The sequence below is a fragment of the Anas acuta genome, chromosome 12 (genome assembly GCF_963932015.1).
Source record: "Anas acuta chromosome 12, bAnaAcu1.1, whole genome shotgun sequence".
Taxonomy (NCBI): domain Eukaryota; kingdom Metazoa; phylum Chordata; class Aves; order Anseriformes; family Anatidae; genus Anas; species Anas acuta.
In genome coordinates, this window is record NC_088990.1 from 18,599,013 (window position 1) to 18,618,685 (window position 19,673).

The 19,673-nt window shown below is 41.9% G+C and overlaps 1 protein-coding gene across 1 annotated transcript in view; it reads left to right on the forward strand.

The window, feature by feature from the left end:
* Nucleotides 1-265: 265 nt before the first annotated feature.
* PRTG (protogenin) overlaps nt 266-19,673 on the forward strand; it is an 84,774-nt gene continuing 65,366 nt past the window's right edge. The window contains exons 1-2 of the mRNA XM_068695359.1: nt 266-454; nt 1,314-1,616. Coding sequence (XP_068551460.1) covers nt 403-454; nt 1,314-1,616 — 355 coding nt within the window. The 5' untranslated portion in view covers nt 266-402. The remainder of the gene's footprint in view (nt 455-1,313; nt 1,617-19,673) is intronic.

Below are 19,673 nucleotides of genomic sequence, written 5' to 3' on the forward strand. Positions count from 1 at the left end.
CCCGGCCGGCGGCTCCCCCCGGCCCCCTCGGGGCGCGGACCCGGCCGGGGGGCGGCCGCCCTCGGGTCCCGGCGGGGCAGCTCCGGGGGTCGGCCCGGATGGCGCCGGGCGCCCCTCGCGTGCGGGGCCGGCTCCGGCTGCGGCTCCGGCTCCTGCCCCCGCCCGGCCCGGGGGCATTGTCCGCCGCGGCCCGCCCCGTCCAGCCGCGGCCCTCCCCCGGCCGGCCCCGGCCCTGCCCCTCGCCCCTCGCCTCCCCGAAGGCCAATGGAGACGGGATGCGGAGGGTAGGGCCGGGACGGGCGCGCCGGGGCCGCTCCTTGTCCGCCCCCTGTCTCCTCCCCTCGCCCGCTGACCGGGCTCTCTGGCGGCGGCCGGCGGGGCACGCCAGCCGCGTCCCGCTAAATGGCGCCGCTGCTGCGGGCGCTGCTCCGGGCGCTGCTGCTCCCGCTGCCAGGTGAGTGCGGGCCGGGCCGGGCCGGGTCCGTGCCGGGTCCGTGCCGGGTCCGTGCCGGGTCCGTGCCGCCGCCGCACGTGGCTGCACCGAGCCGGCACCGGCGGCCGCGCGGCTCCGCGCTTTGTTCGCCCCGCGACGGGGCGGGCGGGCAGCGGGGGGGGGGGGGGGCGGGCAGCCCCGCCGGCAGGGGGCGGGAGCGGGCCGCTGGGCACCGGCCCCTGGGCGCCGTTAACCGGCCCTTGCGTGCCGTTAACCGGCCCGGCGCCCCCGAGGGCTGGGCGCTGTGAGGGGCGCCGTGAGGGGAGCCCGGGCAGCGGGGGCAGGACGGGAGGAGCGGGGGGGTAAAGGGTAGGCTCCGCTCGCCGGAGTGAGGGCTTTCCTTAATGCTTTCTTGTAAAATTAGCCCTTTACGACGCCCCAGCTCCTGTGACAGGCTTGTAAAATTAGCGAGCGGCTCGGGCGCCCGGCGGGTGCTGGCGAAGCTCTGCCGGCGGACAGGGGTTGGCACCTGCGGGGGGGCACGGCGGGGACCCCAGCACCCCGCTGCCTGCAGCACCCCATTGCCTGCAGCACCCCGCTGCTGAGCCGGAGGCACCCGTCCCCACACATCCCACACCGGGATGCGTCTGGAAGCCAGGAGGCAAGAGGCTGAGCAGCCTGGACCCCGACGACTTTACTCGGCTGGAAGGCAGTGCTGCAGCTTTCCCGGAGCGGGCCGGGGTGCAGCTGGAAGGGCTCGGAGGTCTTGGAGCCTTCAATAGCAGTAACGGGTCTGCCTCGTGTGTGCGGGATTGCTCACAAGTGCTCTGGGTAACAAGCACGTCCGTACTTACAGGCAAAATCTTTTTCTCTCCCTTAGGAGTGTGGTGCTTTAGTGAACTGTTTTTTGTGAAGGAGCCTCAAGATGTTACGGTCTCAAGGAAGGATCCGGTGGTTTTAGACTGCCAGGCCCGTGGTGAAGCTCCTATAACTATTACGTGGCTGAAAAATGGAGTCAAAGTATCTGAAAATGAAAGGATCTACACTTTATCCAATGGCTCTTTATACATCAGTGAGGTGGAAGGAAAGAAAGGAGAGCTGTCAGATGAAGGATTTTACCAGTGCTTAGCTCTGAACAAGCATGGAGCCATTCTCAGTCAAAAAAGTCACCTTACTCTAGCAAGTAAGTTCCAGCTCTTGTTTGTCAACCTGCTCCCAAGTCTGTGGCAACAGCTCCTGACCAGCACAAAACAACCTATTGTTCTGATTGTGCGCGTGAAAAGACAAATCACAAAAGCAAATAGCGAGGCAATTCTGCAAAACACTTGTTTCTTTCTATATGTGTAAACATTATGAACAAATCTTGTCATGCCTCCGTTCAAGTCTGTGATGTGGCCAGAGTGGCAGAGCCACCTGTGAGCCCTTGTGATCGGTGGTGCCGTGTGTGGTTCGCTCATCAGAGCAAGCTGTGCTGGTAGAGTGGTTGCAGATGATGCAGGGCCATGCTGCTACCAACCTTCCGGGTCTCATTTCTCAAGTCCTGTTCTTGAAACTTTGCAAGGGTTATCTACAAATCTTTTTTTTTTTTTCTTGTTCAATGGCCTGATGTTGTGATGAGTAGTGTTGGGGATATCGTGGGGCAGAGTACAATAATAATAGAGGTGGCTGTCTTTGGGAGAGGAGAGGGGAAAGGTTTTCAGGGCCATCATGAAGATTAAATCATGGAATCATTTAGGTTAGAAAAGACCTCTAAGATCATCTGGTCCAACCTTTTGCCTAGTACTGCCAAGCCCACCATTAAACCATGTCCCTAAATTACCAAGTCCTTGCTGTTCTGCTGTCTACCTTCAGCCAGGCAGATGGGTACTGTCCCTTCTGGAACTGCTTCAGGGTTCTGGAACCTGCCATAAGGACCTGTTACCTGGTGCCACTGCTTTAGGGTTCTGGAACCTGCCATAAGGACCTGTTACACGGTGCCACTGGGGGAGTCACACTTGTAGGGCACTCCAGGCCCTGCTCCTGCCTGAGCAGTGAGGGAAATTGTTGCGTGTAAGTGCCTTTATAGCTTTAATGGTCTGACCCCAAGCGTGTGTTGCCCTTGGTTTTCCTAGCATCTTAAAACGTATTGAGCAAGAGATGAGTGTTGGGAACTGAATGCCATTCCTTCTTCCAGGACAGTGCAGAGTTTTGCCAGTAGGCTAGGGTCATTTCAAAGGGAGTATAACACAGAGTACACAGTTTGTGTAGTCCTCTCATGTTCCCTCTCTAATAGGACTTAACTGATGAACTTAATCTAATAGGAAAAGGCTCCCTTTGACCTCTTCAACCCTGTTCTTCGTGGCAAGTTGCAGCAAACTGTGGCACTGATACCTCTTTGGAAACTAGGCTTTGGCTGTGAATTGCAAGTTTTATCAAATTCAATCTGAAACTAATTAGTTAATACAGTTAGTACATTAACAGGCATTAAAAAAGTCTGAATGTTAATCTTTTTTTTTCTTTTTTTTTTTTTTTCCCCCTGTGTGCTTCTGAACTGAATATAAAAGCTGTCCATAAGGTATCTCAGGAAGGTGTGAAATACCTTGTTCAGTGATCTGGAGCTTCGGCAGTTGAAGACCAGCCTGGTGGAAGCAGGTGGCTCCAAGAAAGTTACGAGTTTTCACATGCTGCAAGAGGCTGTGAACTCTCTATTTCTGAAAACTGGCTATTTATTACTTTGTATCGTGGCATCTTACTCACTTTAAGGATTAGAGACTTGGTAGTTCTTGGATACTTTTGACTAAATGATGAAAAATGAAGTATTAATATTGTTGACATTTACATTCACAACGTTAGGTTTCAGAGTGTCAGCACCATTCATAAACAAACTGAAGAAAGCCTTTCTTAAGAGGATAGGAATCTCATTTATTATAAACATAAAGCAAAGCAGCAGATGATGGATTCTGTGTGTAGGACTGAGGGAAAAATTAGGGCAATATTAAATATGAGATGTTGCAGGATGAGCTCTGTGTTCTCCATGTGAGAGAACTTCTGGAATGGTATGGAGCACTGTAGTACTAGAGCATAGTAATACATCGGTATGATCTTTTTTTGTTTGTTTGTTTTTTCTTCAGACAGGATTGAACTGCCGTAAATGTTTGTTTCTCACATACACGTCATTTCACCAGAAAGATGGTTTCACTTTGGTTTGTTTTTAAATAATGAAATCTTACCACCAGGGAAGACACACAAGCAAATAGATTGTGTGTTGTGAATGATACTCTTGTTTTGCTGCTTTTCTGCCTTTTTTTTTTTTTTTCCCCGTAAGACTATGACAAAAGGTTTCTTTTTCTTCTTTGAATGCTTAAAAAGGTTTCTTATGGCTGTTGGAGAAAACTAGAAGAGATAGCGGATCTGTAATGGCCACAGTAGGTGATGTTGACTTAGAGATTAAGTGGTTAACTAGTGACCAGACGTGAAATTATTCCATGCAGCAGTTTATTCCTTTTTGTCGTGTTCCAATCTGCTGAGTTTCAGAATGTCATATCTTTACTGTAAAGCTACAAACAAGGCAATATTTGGTGTCATTACCACTTGTATCACTGATGTCCAGAAAACACATGCAAAATTGCTTTTCTGTCTCATTTTCCAGTGCCTCTACTGGCTGTCATGACTTGCAGAGGTTTAAAGGAAATGAAATTTGAAGTTGTGGGGTTTTTTTTAGGCTTGTAAGTTTTGTTTAGAATCAGTTGTGGTTGCTGCAAAAGCAAATTACCTTGTGGTCAGGCTACAGAAAGAACTATACATATTAAACAGGTGGAGAATAGGCATTAAATGGGCATTCTTTCTTGGGAGGAAAAAAGCAAATGCTCTCTTAGGTCTCTGGTAGCAGCAGGGTGCAAGGATGTTCTTTTACTCTGCCTGATCAGAGATTTTGCTGGTAAGCTTATCTTTTGCTTCAGAATTGTAATGTTTAGTGTTGCATTTGGAAACCAAAAACTTTAATCTGTCCAAGAGTTTAAGATTTGAACACACAAGGAGATCAGGTCTTGGTTTCTAAAGTTAGGAACTGGAAGCTGAAGGTTGCACTCTTGGCAAGAATTCCATTATTCATGTGCAAATTAAGAATTCACAGGGTTAAAAGGTTAGAAACTGGCCAGGATGAGGTTTACCCTTGTGATAAAGAGCAGATGACCCTCATTCATTGGCCAAAGCTTTCATGTAGCTCCTCTGCAAAGTTAGTGATTGCCATGAATTGTTCTTGAGGAATGCAGAAATTCAAATGTGAGCAGGCCTTTCCTTAAGTGTCACTATGGAGCCTTATCTCCCGAGCACATCAGAGTAGGTCTGCAGGGACAGGGTTCCTCCCCAGAGGCCCCAAGGCTTTGCTTTCCTGTTGTTCATCCATGCACAAAAGAATTTGACTAATTTAGGGCTTTTTTTTTTTTTTTTTTTTTTTGTAAGATCCCCCCACTTTTTTAAAGGAAGCTGTGGAGCTGAGGTATTGCTTAGGTAAAACTAAATATTCGTATCGGTACATGCTTATAGTTGCATCCAAAGCTGGCTAGTTGATGTAGGGGGGAGAGAGGGAGGTTCCTGTGCGGGTCTTTGTGAGGCACCATGTAGGGGTAAAATGCTAATAGTGAAGAGTAAACGACTTACACAAAATTCCCCTTATTGCTGCCACTGCTACTAGGAGAGATCTCTCTAAACAGAATATAAAAGTACAACGTGGAGGAAGTCCAAGCACTTTTGGTACAATTTGAATAATCAGCTAAAAATAAATAAAGTGAGAGTTTTGTATTTCTGCAATTTAAATTGTGAATAAAAGTTTAACCACAGTTGACTAAGACTCTGTCCATAAATACAGCTAGACTTGCAGTAAGGTAATGCTAAGAAAAAACGGAGAAAGGGCAGTCCTGTTCTGAAGTTAGTAACACAGGCTTTGAGTAGTGATTGGATAGGATGCTCACTGTTTATTTCCTTTTCACAAAAAGTGGAAATTGAAGTCTTAAATGGATGGAAGGGATATATACAGCTGGTAGAAGTATCCCTAGAGAACCCTTTCTCCTCTTGTAACTTGGCTGAATGTCTTACGTGCGAATTACAAGAAAGATTAAGCCCATTCTTCATGAACAGGTTTCTGCATTACACCAGAATGAAAGGTTATTCGAGCAGAGGATTTCTTGGAACATGCTCCTTAAGGAAGCTGTTCGCTTTCGTTACAGTTTGAGAACTGCTGGGCCTAGTCCATGTGGCAGGGTACTTTGTGGGGAGTTTGTGCTTTTGCTTACCTGCTGCGGCAGTGATGTGACTTCTGGTCCCACAGCAATGGCAGTAACTGGTAATGTTTTTGTTTTTATATCCTACATCTTTTGCTCTACTTTCAAATATTTGATTACTTAAGAGTGCATCCAGCTGTGCATTATCCTCTGCTATGGCAATCACGCTTTCTTAGTACTAAACCATGCTTGTTCCAGCTGCTTGTTCCCACTTTTGCATTGTGCCCTTCTTCCTGTGGGCACAGCTACACGTGTGGCTATGAACAGGGAGCTGATCAGGGTTAAAATAATAGAATTAAAACAAAAGATGTTTTTTAACCCAAATGAGTTCCCTGATGAGTTTTGTTATGGAGTCCCTTGCACTGATTGTACTGGTGTAACTGAGAGGAGTGATGTGAAGGTGAAAATCTTGGTGGAGGAATGCTACCAAAGCTTGGATTGCCACAAAAATAAATGTTCTTCAAGTGTGGCCTTTTTGGAATGTGTACAGATGCAGAAACATTGCCCTTCTGCTATTACTTTTTTAAAAATTAATTTTAGTGTCTTGCCTTAAATGAGGAGGTCAGTAGCTGTGGTCTAATGCTTTTCGTTCAGTGTGGAATCTGTCATCTCAGGTATCCTCCAAATGTTTATAGATCTCAAAGGTATGTTTAATTATGTTAAATAGTGATGAAGGGAGAAACAAGTTCTGAGATGGGGGTGGGGAGCAGAAGGGCAGAAGTGTTTTCTGACTGAGATGGAATGAAGTGGCAAATGGCTGCTGTGGACAATAGTCTTGTATTAAAAGAGATAGCAAGGTCTTAATGCTGTAGGACTAGTGTGGTTACAGACAATTTGAGGAAGCGCTTGTTTTAGGTTTTTACAAGTGCTGCCTTATTGCTATTGCTTTGATTTGAGTGCCCTGGGAAGAGAACTGCTTCCTAAGCTGAGTCAATGTGGCTGATCTGCAGTGTATTTCCATTCCAGTATTTAATGCAGGAGGAAGACGTTTAATGTCTCGATTGGGAATGCTAGCTGATAACAGTGAAGAAGAGCTGTAGTATTTTTGTACTTTAATTGAGATACACTGAAGAAATAAAAAAAAAAAAAAAAAAAAAAAAAAAGAGAAATTTATCCTTCTTAACTTTCTTTTTTAGAAATTTCTTCAAGAACTCTCCCAGACATTTTTTGACCTGGGCTTCTGCAACATATTTACAGAAGAAATTGTCAAGACATAACAAATTGTTACCTTTTTCCTTTTTTCTTTTTTTTAATTTATTTATTCTTTTGCACTAGGGCATTCCTTCTTCTTTCAGCAGGAACTGGTCTGCACGTGTAACAGGTCTTCCACAGGCTAAGGAAGGGGCTTTTACATCCTTTCCAGGACAACAAGTATATGAAACTCTACTTAGCACCTATGAACAGTCTTTGTTTCCGTTACCATGTCAGTAGAGAAGAGAGCTTTTCACAGGTTTCCTCAACATCTCAGTTTCACATTTGTCAAGCATAATGTCAACCTGAGGCATTTTATGTGCTTGCTGTTCTTCCAAACTAGTGAGGCCAAAGCTATGATGGTTTTTACTGTTTTTTATCACCTTATCTTTATAACGTATAAAGTTTTTACCAGCTTCTTTTTTTTAAAGGGCAGCTCAGTCTGACTGGCAGTGGGTTCTGTAGCTAATAAAACCCTCACCTGTGTGAGAAATGTCAAAGGGAAACGTGGTGCCGTGCTGCAAGTTGTTCAGAGCCACGACTAGAGGTGTTCTTACCTGATGCAAATTCTCCATGTGAAGCATGTACTAAACTGTTGAGATTTCTCTTCTCCTTGCAGAGCAATGCAGGGCAGCAAAGGATGCTGTTCTGTTCTTGCAGTGTGGTGCTTCCCCCCACCCCTGCCTTTCTTCTCCCTCCCTCTCTGCATTTCTTGGTGTAGAAATTGTTGAAAGGGCATTCAGTAAGGCCCCCTTTTGTCAGCCAGCTCTGATTATCCTAAAGAAAAGGATCTCACTCTGAGCAGTTGTTTGCCTGGAGACTTGTTGTCACGTCTTCACAATTTAACAGCTGTGGCTATTGATGGTGTGCAGGACAACTTAAGACATGACAAAAGAGAATCTTGGAGGAAGAATTTCTAAGTTACTAAGAATTTTCCTACAGATTTGTCTATCTATTGACATATTTGTGTTTCATTTTTGGGTGTTTTGCTCAACGTTTTGTATTTTTCTACATCTCATATCCAAAACTGTGGACATAATCTTTTGTTTAGTTTTTCTTTTTTTTTTCTTTTTTTTTTTTTTGTCCCATCAATAGGCCCAGCTGTTAAATTGGGATTGATTACTTCCAGTCTTTATAACTAGTAATCACCACCTAAGTGAAAAAGTAATCAACAACATCAAACCTTCCCATTTTGTTGAGCAAGTGTGCGTTGTATGGTCAACATTAGTTACCAGGGTCAACCTCTACATTGCTTTTAAGCAGCAGAATTTTAAGCAACATCTACATTTTTAAGTTGATTGTCTCGGCAATTGAGTTAGAGGAGAAAAAATCAAACTAGAAGGTCTGTGCTGGGCACTAAGAAATCCATTGTGGGTAGTGTTCAAAGACCTGCATCTGTATTGAAAACATTCTTTTTGTTTATATGGATAAAATTGCTACTGGATGGAGATAAGCATCAGACATAGGAAGGAGATGGGTATGAAACCAAAAGAGTGCGGAGGATTTAACTGTGACTTAAGTGATGAAATTATAACCTTCTCTTCTGTAGTGCTTTTTCTGTATGTAAAGATTTGGAGGGAGATGGCCTTCTTTATATTTTAGAGGAAAATGTAAATAAGTAGTACTAGACAGATTTTCTTTGCTGCTTTTTTTTTTATCTTGATGCTTCCTAAATTTCAGCAGTTATTTATTTATTTATTTTAATGAAATAGGATTTTATCTTCTCGAGGGAGGAAAAGTTTTGTTCTGTTGTTAACAATGTGAACATTCATGAAGGCAAAAAAAAACAAACCAAAGTGGCATCTGGATAATACAATTATCATCTCAAGGCCCTGCTTCTCAATTGCCTGTCTCTGTTGGGCTTCTGGAAGGAGGTTTCTGACACATCAGTGCATCTGTAACGCAGGGGAATAGCATCTAGACATCAGTCCCCCCTACTCCCAGGTGCACGTAGGTCTGCCATATGCTTGTGAAGTTCACTTAGTTTCTTCTCCTTATCAACCCCCCCAGAATGACAATGTACAGTCTCTGTGTTTAGAGGGTAGAAATTTCAGGGTGTCTGAGTCTTTCTGTGCTACTGTTATACTAACCAGCTCTTAACATCCTGCTAGAGTCAGGGGATGCCCAAGTTTGGCTGATAGGAAAAATCAGTATGTTTTTCAGTAGTTGTTGAGGAAGTGATGTTCTCTTCTAGCTTGGATGTTTCACTGTAGCAACTGCGATAGCAACTAGTGAGGATCTTCTTGTTCACTACGTGTCAGAGCAGTAGAATGCAACGTGAGAAATTAAACACTGAAAACCAACATGTTATAAAAGATGCTGACAAGTTTTATAGCTAAAGCTGTTAATAGAATTTAATCATTACTTTGAGGCAAAAGTTGCAAAGTACCAGGATACTACTTCACCATCTCTGGAAGGGCTGTTAGCAATGAGTGCCTTAAGTACTGGGGGGGAGAAAGTTGGCCAGTAGCAGAGTTTAGTCTCTTGTAGACTTGGTTCTTGGGTTTACATGTGTATAAACTAATTTCTTCTGACTAATGTAACAATATACATATATTCCCATAAGTTATTTGAAAATGATCTTAAAAAGTTGTTTCTGCACATAGAAAATGCTTTGAGGAAAGACAGGACTTCTGGAATATGAAACAAATGGAATGAGTGATGCACTGATAGAGATGTCCTAGCAAAATTGAAAACGGACAAGAATGTTCATTACAGAAATAGAAAATGAGTAGGAACCTCATTAAGTGGAGTTTCTGGCAGTCATGGGCATGGTGGCTGGTGAGGCTCACAGAACGTGTGATGCACTCGGTCCCAGCCTCACTCCCTTAGGAAACTTGTCCTTGACTATCTAAAAACTCATGAGCGTGTACAGGAAACAACCAGGTCATGTAATTTGACCTTGTATAGCATAAATGAAGGAATTGCTTCTATACACAATGAAAAAGAAAACAAACAAACAAAAACCCCACACACGAAGTCAAACCAACCAAACAGAACACTGGAAAATTGAAAATCCAAAGACCAGGTGGTAGAGACAAAGGTACTCTTTTATGAAAAAAAAGTGCAAAAAATGATTAGTAATATGCAAGCGTGGAAACCCTGTGTTTAGATACCTCAGGAGACGCTAAGGTATGGCCATTTTTAAGGGATGTTGCTGCAGAAGAAAATACAGGTGAGCCATCTGCTCAGTCAGGTCAGTAGTAAAAAATAAAACCAAAAGAACTCAGCAGTCATTTCCACAGAAAGCATAGAAAGTAATGATCATCACTTTTCCTCTCAAGACCTTACAGTTCCACTTCGACTTCTATTTTATCAAATTTTTTCAGTAGTAGAATACTACTGAGCAAATTATGGCTCCAGCCTTTGCCAAGTGACTACCATTAGAGCCCCTGTGAAGTTTTGGACAGCAAGAAATAAGATTTCCGTTGTTTGTGAATTATGAATGAATTCTGTTGTGAAAAGCATGAATCTAACTGGAGGATAGGGTCTTGATATGCCTTCTCATCTGTAAAATCTTCAGAAGAAAACTTTCTACCTAGAATCAATATAATGGGCCTGGTGGTAGGATGGGTTTTGTCTTAAAAGCCTGCAGTTCATCAAATCAGTATTTAGACGGGGAATGTCTTTGCCAAGCCTGTGCTGAAGTAGGTGTTACCTAGTCCACTAGTCTCAGAACATGCTAAAATTGTGATTTTGAATTTGAAAACAGCAATGTTTTCCTTTATCCTAGAAGTATCTGTAATGGAAATTAGCTGTTGTTCCATTCTGAAGTTATTTGAATGTGAGAGTCAGTTTTGAAAGAAATTATCACCAAATCAACCAGTGGTAAGGGGCTCACAAAATTATTACAGGCATTAAACATGTCTTCTGGTGTTCTTTTAATACATAGCTAGGGGGCAGTTAAACTAAGTCTTTGCAGTTTGTGATTTGTATCTTGCATCCACTGATGCCTGCATGTTAGAAGCTGGAGGAGATTTTGTGAACAGCAGCAACTCTTTAACTTCAGACTGGTTTTTTTTTTTTTTTTGTTTTTTTTTTTTTGTTTAAGCATCTTCAGATATGATTCCTGTTCATATTGATTGATTACATTGTCTGTTCTCATTTCATTAGGTCAGAATTTCTTTTGTGCAAAACCCACCTGTCCTTATGGTATCATAAATTAATAGAATTATAGAAGAAAAAACGCTGGATTCTTAATGGATCAGTGTAATTTTATGACGTGTAACAGTTAGTCTGGAGATACCCTGGTAGATACCTACGGCTTACTTCTCAAGTCTTACATTACACTAAATATCTTTCTGAATTTTCTAGGTGAGGGTTTTGAGTTATTTATATAGATATATGTATAACTCCCATTTGAGCCATGTCAGGTTAAAGAGAAAAAAACACAAGAGAATAGGACTGGAAAAAGAATCTGTTCTTTTGTATCCCCTCAACCTCTGCAGTATTAATTTCTCACGTGAAATAGCGATGATCAGTCACCTTTTCTTACATCAACATCACCAAGGCCATCTATCCGCCTGTCACAGACTGGCTTGTTGTTTTTTTAAGCTGTATTGTGATGCACTCACTTCTGCACACCTTAACATAACTTGGACAGGAGAAGCATCAAATACAAAAGCTTTTCATTTGTTTGTTGATTGTTCAAATATTCACATTTTTCTCTGCATTTGTGTCCAGTGTTCCCACCCTTTTCTAATTCTCATATGTCATAGGCAGTTTTTGCTGCATGTATTTTTTTTTCTTTTTTTTTTTTTTTAAATATGCTATGTTTTTGCTTTGGACTTGCAAAACTGCTTCTGCTAATCCCCTCCTCCTCCTTATTCCTGTCTGGTGGCTGGAAGGAGGTACTGTTTTCCAGTGGAGCTTATTTTCACAGCTGTGGCAAAGGAGGGAAGTGTCATAAGATACTTAAAGGTCAATTTTGACCCCAAATTTAGATGAGGTAAAAATGATTGGACAGAAGCGTAATATCTTGTCTCAAGTGGTCTGGCTGTCATTTCAAAATCAGATAATAAGTATGATTAAGAAAAAGCTGTTTTGATAGCCTTTACAATAGACAATAACAAGGGGACAAAACCTGGTATTGGTTTTTGTTCCACGTTTTGTTACAACTGGAAGTTATCAAATAAGCCATCATGTTTTCAGGGAAACTTTAAAATGAGACTCAATGTCTTTGAACATGCAGAAGAGTTCTAAATAATTTCTTGCTTTCTCTTGCTAGTACAATCTTGAACATATTAATAATTGTTTGGGTAATTTATCAGCAGATTAACTAGTGTAAATTGTTAAATTACCATGTCACTGTCTACACTGAGATTCTAGTAAACCTCTAATAACTCTAACATGTGCCTCAGGCAGAGCTGTGCATTATGTATGCTCTTTGTAACGAGAATTCATTGACTTTATGAAGCCATTGACAGACATTTATCATTTTGTTCATTAAACTTGTCTGTGACATCCGGCAAATTGATGTTAACTGGAAATATTCTCCAGGAGTTCTGGCACGACTCTGTCATTTTGCCTGAGGAGAGAGAAACTTTGCATGTGGTGTGTCCCAAATTACAAGGGTGAAACTTCCTTCCCCTTCACCGTCCCCCAAAAGTGTAAATGAGCACATGACAATCTTTTTTTTTCCCCATCTTCCTTTTAGTGCTCCTTTATGCAAACAGCCCTGTGACCCACAGTTTACAAGCAGATTTATCATTGATCTTCTGTAGAGGTTGAAACTGGATACTGCTTTTATTAGTTCAGCCAGTCCGTGCCATGAGGGCAGCTCAATTTTATCACGACTGAGCTGTATACAGCATATGTGGCGTAATACAAATCTGCAGTGCTCTGTGCACCGTGGCTCATGCAACCGGTACATCTAAGTCTGTAGTCTGGTGAATCACTCTATGTGTTCTCAAAATTTATGTTTTGTTTATTTAAGAAGTGGGTATGGTGCAAGGATTTTTTTTGTTTGTTTTTCATTTTTGAAACGTAATTTTTGTTGTTCCTTCCAGCTGGTAAACTTTTTTTTCTCTTTGTGTGAACCTTATTTCTAGCAATAATTGTTTTCTAGTATTTGGGATTCTTGGCTATGATAAACACTAGAAGAGGTAAGCATTGTTATGGTGTGCAGTGCATGGAATTTTTGGTAATATTGATTGGAGTTTGTGACATTCCCAGCACATGGCATTTAGTACTTGTTTTTAATGGTCATCACCTTTATATGATATTGCTTATTGCTGATTCACATAAAACATATGGTAGATGACCAAATGCTTTGTTGAAAAGCTTCATAATATATGTCGTAGGGCAGGGATTCATTTGGTCTTTTGAAATTACAGTGTTTGGAATGATATCTCATTCATTCTGTTCTTGAGCACCTGGTGTGAAAAATATGTGCTTTTAACACCTGCCTGTGTTTGATTCCTGTGGATAGCTATCTCCAGCAATGGTAGAGGTTGTTAATAGGATATCTGCCCACCTGCTAGTGTTCCTGTTGTGCTACCTGGATCCAGTTGTATCTGGGATCTTTCAGAGCAGGAATGAATGTGCTAACAATTTGTGGCATATCAGACTAAAATGCTTATTAATGGGTTAAAGACAAGGTTCAGATTGTAAAACCATCCAAAAATTGAACATCCCAAAATCTGTTAGGTAAAATGTTCATCTTTTGAGAGAAAGAGTAGAGCAGTTGGCTCTTTAAAATATATTGTGTCCCACTACATAATAGTTCACTGGATTAAATGAATTTATTGATTTCTGCTTCTTTACTGACACACATTTATGAGCAGTTTCTTTGGCACCATAGCCACATGTCAAAGGTCATAACTTTCCTTCACTGTGGAAGAATAAAAGCTTTCAGATGGTGAATCCCTGAAATCCACACAGTGCTTTATATGTTCATCCGTAGCACCTGCATAGAATGATTGTGATTTCATGACTTTATGTAAAATAAATAATACAAATATGCACGCTAAAAAAATCTATCCTTATGTATCATAAATGAACTGCAGGAAACTATTTCTCTGCACACGAGGCAAGATATCTAATTTGCTAATACGTATCATTATAAGATACATGGTACTATACTAGGCTTTGTTTAAGGTCATAGGTTATATTGAGAATATTTTGTTTTAAGAATATGATAAGCATTTCTCATGAAGAATTTCATTGCACTTTGGTTTAGAAACAGTGCTGCTTTACTTTTAGAGCTGAGTCAAAGACATATTATACTTTCTGTACCAGAGGTGATATTGGAGGTAGATCCTACCAAGAGAATGAAATGCATTCAAAACCTATGTTCTGTGTTAAGAAAAGCATTTGTAATGTTGATGTTTACTTTAATGTCCTTCATTAGTGGTAGCCTATGGGATTTTAGGTGGATACTGGATATGAAATTCCACTGATGACATGATCATGAAGCTATTAAAAAAGAAACTGTAATGGAATATAAAGAAGTTCAGTCTGTCCAAAAGAGAAGAATCAATCATGCTTTAAACACAAAGTGGCTGATACTAGTTTTGAAGTTTTGGAAGTGTAGGCATTAGGATGCAGTAAATGCCATGTCTCTTGTTCAGTCTGTGGTGCTCATCTGATTGGTAACATGGCAGAAAAAACACCTTTTTGGGGATATGTAAGTTATAGATCTAATGTAGTTAGCTGTGATGATTTGAACTGGTGTCCTCTGGGATCCTGCAAGTACTAGACCTGGCTTGGATATAAGCAAGAAGGAGTAGCTGGGATATGGGACTATCTGGGAAGGGTTGTCTCAACTTTTTTGGAGCTATCAACTGGTAGAATGGCTCAGACCATCTCAAGAAACAACTGAGTAAGACTGAGCTGCAGATTGTTTCTTGTAACTTCGTTCAGATTTAGAGTCATCGAAACATCTGTGCTAGGTAAGGTGGAAGTTTTGGAATGTTAGCAGGGGTTGGCCCTGTATCTTTTTTTTTTTTTTTTTTTCCCTTTGGCTTTAATCCCAATAGCAGGACTATTTCTGAAGGAATAGCAGAGCCTAGAGTCAATGGGAAAAACATCATTTTCTGCTGAGAAGACAAATATCCTTCCTATCAAGTATCCCAAAACAGAGAATTGGCTGCCAAGCTTTATTTTTACATAGTACAGATGAAACCTGTTTTTTTTTTTTTTTTTTTTTTTTCCAGTCAGGAATCTTGCTAAAAATACCAGCAGTCACCTTTCCTGGTCTGTTGATCTGTGCAAATGATGGTCTTATTCTGAGCAGACTGGTGGCACTGTCTGCTGGTAAACTTACCAAACAGTAATATCCCAGTAATATTGCAGTAATAATAGTAATAATAATATATAGTGCTATTGCAGGACTGCAGTTACTAAGTTTCTGACATGTTAACCTTTTGAATAGAAATTTGTCATGTCAATATCCATCTCTTTGTTATTAAAGATCTGTGTCTTTTTAATAATTATTACTACTATTTCTTTTTATACAGTAGACTTCTGCAGGACTCCTTATCCCATTCACTGGCAAATCTCAAAACTGCTTTTTCTATATTTTTTTTCACTAGGAAAGCATGGGAATGTCTACTTAGGGAGCAGAGACATGGGATTTGTTGGGAAGTGGTCTGGGAGTAGCTTTTTCAGTTGCTATTAAGATGTTTCCAAAGTTGGTTGTCCTGTAAATTTTGAGGAAAAATCCTGAGTTTGCACACATTCAGCACGGCCTTACTCGCCTAGAGACACCGAGGGTGCTGTTGGTGCTGAGCATGTTGTTTGGGAAGGCCAAGCTGGGCCTGCCTTCCAAGCAGCTGCAGGCAGCTGTGGAGTTGCCTTTTTCTCCTGCTCTGAATTGCTGAGGAGCTGAAGTGTGATCTAACACTGCCTGGAGAAACCAGCTGGCATCGAAAGCTGAAGTCAGCGAAAACAATGGCCTAATTACCTGGGGAGGAAGTTTGGGAGAGCAAGTGGGCGAGGCGGAGGTGTGAGTGGCCTCATGTGTCTAGAGGTCAGGAAGGGGAAGAGAAACGCGTTGGTGGGAAGCGACCAAAACTGGGGAAAGGTCTGCGGAGGGACGCCTGGGGTTGGCTCCGTGTGGAGATCACCATGGGTACAGGGTGGGACTGGGAGAGCACTGGGGGGCTACCAAAGCCTGGCTCCAGAGAAATGGCAGAGAGGAGTGTGCCTGTCAGAGCAATTTGCAGTGAGGACCTGGGAGTCCCGGACTTTTCGCAGGCACTTCAGGAAGGCAAAGAATAACCTCGCAGTGAGGGGAGCTGCGAAGGATGGAAATTGCATCACTGCTTCAGCCAGGAGCTTCTGTGTTCTGTGCCACAACCAGGTTGGCCCTACCGGTCACAGAAAGCCTGTTATGATGTGCTGCTTTTTTCCTCTGTGCTTGATGTGAGGCTCTGCGTTTCGGTCTCTTGGAGCCGCAACAAGTTGGGGGAGCTGTGCTTGCAGCACATGGGGTGCTGTGAAGGATCACTGTCATATCTTGGACTCCTAAAGTTAGTGAATGTTTTGGGCCACCATCTGACTGTTTGTACCCAGCGGTAAAATTAAAATAATAATAGAACCTCGCCTTGAGGTGTTGTGTAAGTAAACGCGTTTCCATTTGTGAAGAACTATAGTTCAGAGCCCTGCAGAAAAGGCCATAGGGAAGTTAATAACTCTGTCTTCACGGCAGGGCTTAGTAGAGCTCAATAAATAAGGAATGAGGCCACACACTGCACAGAGAAGGGAAAACAAAATATTGAATAGTTGCTCATTACATGAACACTATTCATTTGGTGCCATGAATAGTGGGGGAAGTGTGATTGTGCAAAGTTGGATTGTTTGCTAAAGCACGTATATAAACAAAAAATGGACTTAGATGAGCAACTTCTTCATCAGCTTCCTGACTTCTGAGCACTTGAGTTTGCAAATTTTCATCGTGTGTATATTTACACATGTGAGAGGCAGATAAACTGAATGCTACATTAGTTGGAAAGCTTGGTGGTTAGCTTCATTTATCTAATATGTATGTAATGCAGCAACAAATGAAATAAATATACCTGAAAATACAAGTTTTATGTAGGCAGGGTGTCAGGAAAAGCCTTGTGACGGCAGAGTACCTGCCTCCTGCTACAGTTCTGAGACAAGTTAAATATCAGAACTGTCTGATCAACCAAGGCATGGACTGGTGTGTCAGCGTGTACATGTATTTAACAATATACATGTATTTAACAACAGCTTTAATTTTAGTTTAAAATATTTTAGTGAACAGTGGGTTGTTATTGGCCTGCTTTACTGACCAGTGGAGATCTGGTAGAAGTCTGTAGCAGGACTTGTAAACCTGCTGGTAGTATTGTTTATCACAAAGTAAGCTGACTTAGGAAGCCTTATAACACAGAACTAACAAACCCCACATTTGATTTATACTTTTGACTACAGTTTAAGCTTGTGTGTAGACGGGACTTGTATGAGCACTGAGCTGTATAATTCTCTAGTGTTTGTCAGGGCAACTTTTATTCTCTCTGTGATCTGATTCTGAGGGGAAATAGTGTTTTTTTTTTGTGTGTGTGTTTGCTTTGCTTGGTTGGTTGGTTTTCCTCCCCTGGTGTATGGGAGACAAGCTTTTTTTGTGGTGAGTGGTTTTAGGTCGGTGCCAGAGAGGACTGTGAACTGCAGTGCTGCGAAGAAATTAGCACCTGTGGGTTGCACCTCCTCCCCTATCTGGTCTGTCTATTACTTTTTAAATTTTTTCTCCCTCAAATATTTATGCGATGCTCCGGCTTATAGCCTAGAGCACCATGTACTTGCTAGGCTGTAGATCTTATCTGGAGGCACAGGGTGCCTTTCTGAAAATGTAGCTCACAGTGTTCATGACTTTCATGACTAGAGAGCAGCCCATCCTTTTATTCCCCCCCCTCTCTTCCCAACACATTTATGCAAAGAATCTCAAAAGCAGTGAAGTAATCAGCACTTTGCACTTTTGGTGCACCTGGATCCTGTTGGGGATCTGGCTCTTTGTGTGCCTCACCTTCTTTCTCTAAGGATGTTTTTCACAGGCACGTTCAGTAGCTGGAATTATGAGGAAATGTTAAGCATTGTTTTTGCTTACTTTAATTGTTCCTTACCCTATTATTTAGTTGTTGCCGTGTTTGCCATTTTCTTGCTTTTACCTAGATAATAGTTGCCCGGCCTTTCACAAACTTGTGAAGAGGAAAGATGGTGACCACCTGAAACAATAATATCTGCAGCAGAATAGCCTGAGAACTTTAAATAACCGAAGGGGACTGTTTCCAAGGCAGCTAAGTGACCTTTGGATCCCAGAAGCGGGCTATTCATAGAGGCAAAGCCTTTGTCCTGCTTTGACCAGTGGTCAGTGAACTCTGGCAGGCCCCTCGGCTCACCATCTTGGCCCTAGACTAGCAGCTGGTGATTGATTCATTTAACTGTCCAGATTCACATTCTTCTGTCAAGGACTTGTCAAGGAAGAAAAAGGTTCTGTGGAGGGCTATTCATTTTGCTAAAAGGAAAGGGATGCATTATATGATTGAGTGGATTACTTTTGGGTCAGAAGAGTTCCTGCTTCGCTCCGTTTTAATTCGGCCTTCAATCAAAGAGAGATTTAGTTTATCAGCACAGTGTGATGCTCATGAAGAGGGACAGATCATTTCAATTCCATCAGTGTGATAGGGCTTTTTTTTTCCTCTTCCTTCCTGTGATTTCTTCCTTTCCTCTCAGATTTTTTGCCAACAAGTAAATAGATTTTTGTGATCAGTTTATGTAACAGGGTTGAGAATAGTGATTTTTATCAACCTTTTACCTAGTTTTAATGTGTAAAATATATGAATATTGTATTTCTAACCCTTCCAATACCTCTCATATAGGTGGTTTAAGCAATCCAGAAAAGACTAAAGCACGTAAAAGAAGATTAGTGAGTTACCTCCGTTTTAGATACAGAGAAAACTGAGAAGAGGACAAGTTGTACGGGATCTAATTAATAGATTGCTTACCTACAGACACCTCAGGCAGCTGTAAAGATAGTAGAAGAAAGTATCTTCTATCTAGTTCACATTTTCACCTGAAAAACAAAAGTTTGTTGTACAAACCCAGCATTCTCCAAATGGACAAGAGGGCCACCTCTCCATTTGTCCGATTCTGTTTTTAGAATCCCCGTTGTTAAACAGAGGGAGGTGTTTCATGCTTTACAAAATTTGAATCATGTTTTCAGTTTTGTAGTTAATGCACCCAGAAACTAACTTTTGATTTGCACTATGAAAGTATTTTTCCAGGCCCTTCTGTCCATCTTCCCTTCATCTGGGCCAGGTTTCCTTAGCGTTAAGATTTTTCTTTTCTTTTCCTGCTGATCCTCTACATAACGTACTGAGGAAAGAGTGTTGTTGCTTAGCTCCTTCCACTGGAAATAGCAGGCATTTAAGAGCAGATCTTGCCAGTTAACCTTCTGCATCTGTTTGAATGAGCACGATGAGCTGCAGCAGATGAAATATGACCTTCAAGTTTCTTTCCCCACTCGTATAAACTATGTATTGTTTTGATTTGGCTTATTGAACGCATTATGAGGGATTTCTGATTGGCTTCAGGCCAAGGTGTTAAACTTCTGCTGATGGAAGAACAAATGCATAATGCACAAGAAAATACAGTGGGACTTCCCCTGTTTACTCTTTTCTCTTCCTCTTTTTGAGGGAAATGGGAGAATTTTGTATTTGTTGAGATAAATGAGTGGCTTACGCTATCTTAAGAGCACAAGAGATGAAGGAACTCTGAGCTAATCTAACCGTGCTTAGCTATTCTCTGTTACACTGCTCTATAGATGTGGC